The following is an 8,449-nucleotide window of genomic DNA, read 5'->3' on the forward strand; positions in this document are numbered from 1 at the left end:
TTACAATTATAACCATTATAATGGTTATATTTTTAACCACTATAAATAGTGGTTAATACTAGTCTAGCTACATTTAGGTCAAATAAGCTTCCATAAGCTATCTTGACAACCTCAACATATTAAGAGTATATTTTCTTTTTTTGGCCAGGCGCGGTGGCTCATGCCTGTAATCCCAGCACTTTGGGAGGCTGAGGCGAGCAGATCATGAAGTCAGGAGATCGAGTGGATGAGTGGGTATGCAAAATGTGGGACATACATACAATGGAATATTATTCAGCCTTAGAAAGGAAGGATATACTGACTTACGGTACAACATCAACGAACCTCAGGGATATATGCTAAGTGAAATAAGCCAGTCACAAAAAGACATACATGTCTAATTTCACTCAAAGAAAATACTCAAGAGTAGTTAAAATCATAGAGCAGAAAGCAGAATGATGGTTGCCAGGGCCCAGGGGAGGGGAGAATGGAGAGTAGAATTCTGGAGACAGGTGGTTGTGACAGTTGCACAACTTTAGGGTATACTTAATACCACTTAAATGTACACTTAAAAGTGATAAAAATGGCAAATATTGTATTTTCCACCACAGCTTAAAAAACTGCGAGAAAAAAAAATAAAATGGAGAAGCCCGCTAGAAAGAGAAAAGCAAGATTTTTACTATAAAGGTTATATTCCCTAATATATTATAAATATTCATTATGCCTAGAGTTTCTCTTAATTTTTAAACTTAATGAGAAAAGTTCTGTTCAAAGAGAAATTTGGGAACGCTAAATGATTGAGGGGCTCTATAATTTGGATAAAATGAGCTTTTACACAAAATTCCAGGCTGGGTGTATATTATTCTGCATTTGTGCATTAAAAGCTCTAACTCTTGAGATCTTTTCCATTCTCCTGGCCTAGGCCATATCATGTTCTAATATTCTCGTTTTTATTACAAATATTCTGCTCTCCATGCCAAATAGTGACCCTTCTATAAACCAAGAGGTCCTTGTTTTCTTCTGGAATGCATGGGAAATACTCATCTCTAAGGCCAGATGTTGAGAGAATAGAGAGTTCTAGCCCAGGCTCAAATGAGGAAGCAGAATTCTAGACCGAAAAGTGAAGAACTGCTCTCAGATAGATGACACACCCACAGGACAGTAAGACAGAACAAAAAACCCTCTACTTCCACCAGATCAACACAGGTTACATCACAAAAGAAAGATCAATCTTACCTCGGCCTCTAGAACAGCTCCAGATTCGAATGGTTTGATCTTTGCTTCCAGTGGCTAAGTAGCAGCCTTTTGTTACTGGAGCTTGTGCCACAGCATTCCCATTGGTAATTTCAGCTTCTTCTATGAGATAGGTAGCAATTTTGCTTTTAATTTGCATTAAACACGCACTAATATAAAACAATTAGTTTGCAAGAGTTCCCAAAACTTAGCTATCTCTTTCATAGGTCTGAACTGTAAAATTTGAAGTTTTATGTATAATTAAAATGATATAATTCAGCCGGGCACAGTGGCTCACGCCTGTAATCCCAGCACTTTGGGAGGCTGAGGCTGGTGGATCACCTAAGGTCGGGAGTTCAAGACCAGCCTGACCAACATGGAGAAACCTGTCTCTACTAAAAATACAAGATTAGCTGGGCATGGTGGCGCATGCCTGTAATCCCAGCTACTTAGGAGGCTGAGGCAGGAGAATCGCTTGAACCTGGGAGACGGAGATTGCGGTGAGCTGAGATTGCGCTCCAGCCTAGGCAACAAGAGCGAAACTCTGTCTCCAAAAATAAATAAATAAATAAGCGATAAAATGATATAATTGTACCCACTCTGTTCTTCAGGCCTCAAGAGTACTGAACCTTCCCTTAAACCATCTCTACCTGAAGTTTCCTCTTGGTTTATAGATAAACAATCTTCACCAGGCAGGGGACACCAGGCTATGGAGTGGATTTCATCATCATGGCCTCGAAGCCTATGAATAACTTCTCCTTTCTTACTGATGTCAATTATCACCACTATGCCATCCTTGTAGCTAAAAAACAAGAGTTAGAAATATTACTAAAAAAATGAAGACAGAACAGAGTCTCTAGCAAACATTTTGGCTTAGAGTTACCATTGGCGCATTCCTTAAAGTTAGGTGCATTTGGGGTGGCGGAGGAGGGAAGAGGACAAAATAATTTTGTTTTTTCCTTTTTTTAAATGTGCTCACCTTATGTCTCCTGGTTTTGTTAAAACCCTTCTCTCTAGGATCAAACTCTTGGCACTAGGTAATTCTATGTACGTTGCCTGGTACAAAGCTCACAGTGGACCATGATTTTGTTCTAAGGGAACTTTCATAGTTTTTGCAAGTGTCCAGCAACTTTTTTTTTTTTTTTTTTTCCCTCTCTGTTGTCCAGGCTGGAGTGCAGTGGCACAATCACCACTTACTGCAGCCTTGACTTCCCAGGCTCAAGCAATCCTCCCACCTCAGCCTCCCAGAGTAGCTGGGACTACAGGTGCGTGCAATGCTCAGCTAATTTTTGAATTTTTTTTTACAGAGATGGGGTTTCACCATGTTGCTCATGGCTGGTCTTGAACTCCTGGGCTCAAGTAATCTACCTGTGTTGGCCTCCCAAAGTGATGGGATTACAGGCGTGAGCCACCACACCCGGCCAACTCTTCTAATTAGAGATAATTTTGTCCTAGTGCACTGGAAAATAATCTCTTTTTTAGAAGTGATACTACTTTTTTAACTGTGAACTTAACAAAAGTTGCAGAATTCTACACTCTAGACCTGCATATTCCAAGGCTGTCATTTTATGAACTCACAAGAAACTGAGAAATTCTAATAGCTTTTAAAAAATGAATTATTTCAGATACATAAAAAAAGTAATCTACTACCCTGCCTAAGAAAAATAATTACCAATAGAGCTGAAGCCCTCTGTACATTCCACCTCAATCAAACCTCTCTCCTTGCCAGATCTCTTCTCCTTTTCTTCCTTTATCCAGAGGTCAAACTCTATTTGTGAATCGTGTTATATCATTCCTAGCCTTTCTTTGTATATATTCCTAAATAAGATATAGATTTTGCATATTTTAAAACTGCATATAAATGCTATCATCTGTTTTCCTGCAGCTTGTTTTTTTCACTCATTCTGTTTGTAAGTCATCCATGTTGATACAAGTAACTCTAGTTTCTGGCCAGTCATTACACTATTGTATTAGCACTGCAGTGTGTGAATATATCAAAGTTTATTCATTTTCCTTTTGAAGGGCTTCCATTTTTTACAACAACAAAAAAAATGCTATTAATGTTCATGTACATGTCTAAGACAATTTCAGGTTTGATGCCCAGTAATAGAACTGCCAGGATGTTAAGATACATGCATCTTTATTAGAAAGTACAAAACTGCATTCTACAAAGTTGTTGTACCTATTCACACTTCCTACACGTTAGAGCATCTGACAGGGAAGAACACCAGCACAGCTTTATTTACTTTTTTTAAAAAGACAGACATACTAGAGTATGTCAACCTTTGAAGAGCTGGACTTTGAAAACTGCCAAGTTATGCAACCTAATTGTCAACAGATCAAACTATTTAGAAATCTGAATTAAGCTTTCTGGGAATAATACTATTTTGAAGATCCTCCCCTGACCCCTGCCTACTACCTTTCTGTTCATCCTCTCTAGCAACTCTACTGCAACGCTGCTCCCACTTCAAGAGACTGCCGATCCAGTCCACTTCCATTTTCACTATCACTATCACTCACCCACACCTGTCTTTCCATACTTCCCCCAACCCAATGCAGCACAGATTTCATGATCCATCACTATCATCAACTTTTTTTTTTTTTAAATAAGAGTCTTGCTCTGTTGCCCAGGCTGGAGTGCAGTGGCGCAATCTCGGCTCACCGCAACCTCCACCTCCCATGTTCACACTGTTCTCCTGCCTCACCCTCCTGAGTAGCTGGGATTACAGGTGTGCACCAACACGTCTGGCTAATTTTTGTTTGTTTTTTTGAGATGGAGTTTTGCTCCTGTTGCCCAGGCTGGAATGCAATGGATCAATCCTGCCTCACCACAACCTCCGCCTCCCGGGCTGAAGCGATTCTCCTGCTTCAGCCTCCCGAGTAGCTGGGATTACAGGCATGCGCCACCACACTTAATTTTGTATTTTTAGTAGAGACGGGGTTTCTCCATGTTGGTCAGGCTGGTCTTAAACTCCCGACCACAGGTGATTTGCCTGCCTTGGCCTCCCAAAGTGCTAGGATCACAGGCGTGCACCACCGCGCCCAGCCTAATTTTTTTATTTTTAGTAGAGATGGGATTTCACCATGTTGGCCGGGCTGGTGTTGAACTCCTGACCTCAGGTGATCCGCCTGCCTTGGCCTCCCAAAGTGCTGGGATTACAGGTGTGAGCCCCTGTGCCTTATCATCGACTTTTAAAACTACCCATACTCCCCGTCTCCTTCTCCCTCAAGAGTACTTACTCCACAAAGCCCCAAACCTGGCTGAATCCAACCATCTCCTTTCTCAAACAGTTTGGGTTTACTTTAAATTAACGGTCATGATTCTTTGTTTGCCACTCAACAGTGAACATTGGGCCTACGATTTTCCTTAGTACATTCATTTTCCTATTCTCTTTGACCATTTTCATACCTCTTTGCATATCCAGTTTCAACCCCATGGTGAACTTGACTCTACCACTCTTACTTATGCCACACTGAGAAAATCAGAAATCCCAGAATGGTTCCATTCTTCCAAACACATCTACAAATCTACCTGCACCTATTTCCATATTCCCGGCTGTTCTTTCTTCTTGTCATCTGAATCGAATCCCCTCTTGACTTTTCAGCATCACCCCTGCATTTATCATAGTTCACTCCTGCAACTAGCTCTTCCTCTTTTCAAGCCTTACTTCCATCAGCATAAAAACAGGTCCCCTGTATTTCCCATTTAATACTCCCTTGACCCCATCTATCCCCTCTGGCTTCATGTCTATGCACATTTTTACAACAAACTTTGTGAAAGAGTTGTTGTCTCTTTGTATACCTCTATTACCTTAGCCCCCAGTCTTTCAAGTTCACTCCAGTCAGAATTTCTCCCTCAACATTCTAGGGAAATTGCTTAAGTCTTCAAATTAGAGAAAATAGACATCTTTCAATGAGAAGTACATGAAATGGTGAAGGAAAGGGGGATCATGTGAAACAACCTTGGTGATCAATGAGGAAACAGATCCCAATGCCATATCACTTTCCCAATCTAGACGGAGCGCTCAGAACCAGAGAGACCCAGCAAAGTCATCTGACACCTGGGAGTTCATGTTATATCAAAGGGCAGTAGAGAAAGTGAAAAAGGTGAAAGAGGACATTTCCTACATTTAAAGGTTGACTGGAGGAGTTAGATATGAAGAACCAAGAAAGTACAGTACCATGGAAACCAAGGAAACAAAAACAGAGGGAGTGGCAGAAACAGTAAGGACCTGGAGGAATAAATGATGCCAAGGGCTCAGGGGGAGTGGTTAACATCTGTAGATGGTTTTCTTTGAGGAATAAAAGGACAGAAGAAGATAAAGAACATGCAAAACACGATCATAAACAAAACAAAAATCATCAATACAGATGGCACAGTACTTACCCAATGGCTACTAAATCTTCATGATGAGGCGAACAAGTAAGACAGAAAATTGTCCTGGGTTCTATAAAGAGGTGCTGGCTGTCATTTCTGTTAAGCCAGTAACAAAAAACTACTCCTTTTTCATCCCCAGATACTATTAAGTCCTTTACTCGAGGAGACCAGTGTAATGTTGATATTGTATGCTTTAAAACAAAACAAAAATTTGTTGTCAATGCTGAAGTTTTACTTAATTTTTAACTTGTATCACAAACCAGCATAATGCTACATACATACATTAAAAGTAGTTAATACTTATTAGTAGTACTTGTTTAGCAACATGATATTAACAAAATGGTGGGAAGATTTAGACTACTGGGAATCAAACAATCATTAAAAATTTTTTTAATAGTTTAATGCAAAGTTCTTACAAAGATTAAGTAAGCCTTTTCCTTTTCCTTTGTTCTCTCAAAAAGCAGGTATATCAAGTAACTATATAGCTTAGAAATTCATTCACGCATTTACAATCTATATCAGGAGTCCATTTATATCAATAACCAGAGGGTAACTGTTTTAGACCTTGTGGGCCATACCATGCCTGTTGCAACTACTCAACGCTTGTAGCATGAAAGCAGTCATGGACAATGCTTAAATGAATTAGTGTGGTTGTATTCTAATAAAACCTATTTACAAAAGCAGTTTGCCAACCTCCGGTTTGTATGTATCTCCTTTCAAAAAAAGTTACGACATCTTACAATATGGTTTCTTATCTAATTAATGAACACAATTACAAGGTACTTTGCACAGATGAGCTAGCAAAACTAGCTTGCAACAGAAGAACCCTTAGCACAGATACATAAAAACGGTCTGAGAAACCAGTAAGCCATGGTACCTGATGGAGTGCATGTTCTGTCACAACTGTTTTTGTCTCTACATCCCATATTTTCACAGTTCCATCGTCGGAGCTGGTGGCACAGAGGTTGTACTGACCAGGGTGATGAGAAAATGTGAAGCCGGAGACCCTTTCGGTGTGTCCCACCAATTCTCCTATGACTTCAAGCAAAACCAGACGCTAGGTTAATCCAAGTGCTATCCAAGGTTCCTGGCAGAATCATACTGTTGTTGGATGATGAGTGAGCAGATGCTTTGGCGTTACTTAACCCATGGTATAACTGAAAACCGAAGGACTTACAATCAGAATTCCCAAGTGCTGATATTGGCTGTGCCACGTGACTTCGAACAAGCCTCTGTGCCTCAGCTTCTCAACTGTGAAATGAATGTTGATATACTTTGCTCTGCTTAGTTCACAGACTGGAAAGCAGCTCAAATAATGTGAAAGTGATTTTTATTTAGATGTGGCCAGAATAAATTACCTGGCACGTCATATCCTAAGGCACAATCAAAGACTAGTTTGGAGCCTGAAAGCATCTAGTTTAACCCAGTCATCTTACAGTAAGGAAGGCCACATGTTGCAGGATCTTGCTTAGGGCCTGCAGCTGTAGTCAAACCCCAACCCCAGGAAGGCTCCCGGCGGGCTGGCACGCACCGGGATGGGCGGGGGAGCCATATAAATGGCCGGGACTATATAAGGCTAACTGTTCAGTAAGCAATCGGTCCCACGTGGAAGCTCCAGGAGGCGGGACCGCTCGGCCACAGCATGGTGTAGCTCATGCTGGAGACCAGAAGCAACTCAGCTTAGTGACAGTGGGCTGCCTCTCCTCCCAGCCTGGGCCTCAGTTTCCCTAGCTGTAGAAAACGGGGTGGCTGGAGACGTCCACTCGGCGCCTCTTGGGAGCGCAGAAAGGGCAGGAAGTCTCGAGCCCAAGGGTGGTGAGTTACCTCGAAACGGGGGTGTCCCAGGACTCTCGCCTGCGCCCGGGCCCACGCGGACAAGGAAGACGGAGGTCCGCGCGGCGAAGCCAAAGAGGCCCCCGGGCACGGCATCGCTGCAGCGGGCGCAGTACCAGTTGGGGGAGGGCGGCAGCGTCCGCGGCTCCTGCCCCATAACTACAAGCCGTCGGAGTCAAGAGAAGCAGCCACAACCGAACGCTCGTAGCCTCACGCCTTAGACAGGGAGTGGGGCGTGGTGAATTTCGAGCCCCGCCTTCTCGGGCAGTCGGTACGGTGCGCGTCGAGGCCCAGCCAGCACCGCGCGTTCCGTTCCCGCTGCCGGCGGGCTGGGAAGAGCTGGACCGCGTGTGCTGCGCTGGCCCTCAGTACCTAGCCCGGGGGAGGAGGTCCGCCGCAACCCTGGCCAGGATCGGATGTTGCCTGAGCACAGCCCCGAGGTTAAGCATTCTCACTTCGCACAGAAAAGCACAAAATTAGAGGATTAGACTAGTAGAACCAACGCTCCACGCTACCAGTTTATTCTTTAGATCCGTTCGACCACTATCCTGTCCAGTGTTTTTTGAACGCTATGTGCCAGGGTACTTTGCTAGTTGTGGAGGTGTTTTAAAGATATTCACAAGAGGCCGGGTGCGGTGGCTCACGCCTGTAATCCCAGCACTTTGGGAGGCCGAGGCGGGCGGATCACGAGGTCAGGAGTTAAAGACCGGCCTGGTCAACATAGTGAAATCCCGTCTCTACTAAAAATACAAAAAATAAAATAAAATAATAAAATAAGCTGGTGTGGTGGCAGGCGCCTGTAATCCCAGCTGCTCGGGAGGCTGAGGCAGGAGAATCGCTTGAACCCAGGAGGCGGAAGTTGCAGTGAGCGGAGATCGCGCCACTGCACTCCAGCCTGGGCGACATTGCGAGACTCCATCTCAAATAAAAACAGAACAAAACGAAACAGAAAAGATATGCACAAGAAGCCACTTAACAAAAATATGGAGCCTGAGAGACAGACTGGTGTGAGCTGTGGTTGTGCCA

The 8,449-nt window shown here is 43.2% G+C and overlaps 1 protein-coding gene across 3 annotated transcripts in view; it reads right to left on the reverse strand.

The window, feature by feature from the left end:
- GEMIN5 (gem nuclear organelle associated protein 5) overlaps positions 1-7,665 on the reverse strand; it is a 50,282-nt gene extending 42,617 nt beyond the window's left edge. Inside the window, exons 1-5 of one of the 3 annotated variants that reach the window (XM_009209468.4) lie at positions 7,415-7,664; positions 6,468-6,628; positions 5,600-5,781; positions 1,863-2,014; positions 1,216-1,332 (exon numbers count right to left, since the gene is read on the reverse strand). In XM_009209468.4, the coding sequence (XP_009207732.1) occupies positions 1,216-1,332; positions 1,863-2,014; positions 5,600-5,781; positions 6,468-6,628; positions 7,415-7,580 (778 nt within the window). In that variant the 5' untranslated portion in view covers positions 7,581-7,664. Of the gene's footprint in view, positions 1-1,215; positions 1,336-1,862; positions 2,015-5,599; positions 5,782-6,467; positions 6,629-7,414 lie in introns of all 3 variants that reach the window. The other 2 variants (XM_009209467.4, XM_017960074.3) reach the window with 2 other exon arrangements.
- Positions 7,666-8,449: the final 784 nt, after the last annotated feature.

Source organism: Papio anubis, chromosome 5, assembly GCF_008728515.1.
Source record: "Papio anubis isolate 15944 chromosome 5, Panubis1.0, whole genome shotgun sequence".
In the NCBI taxonomy this organism is placed as follows: domain Eukaryota; kingdom Metazoa; phylum Chordata; class Mammalia; order Primates; family Cercopithecidae; genus Papio; species Papio anubis.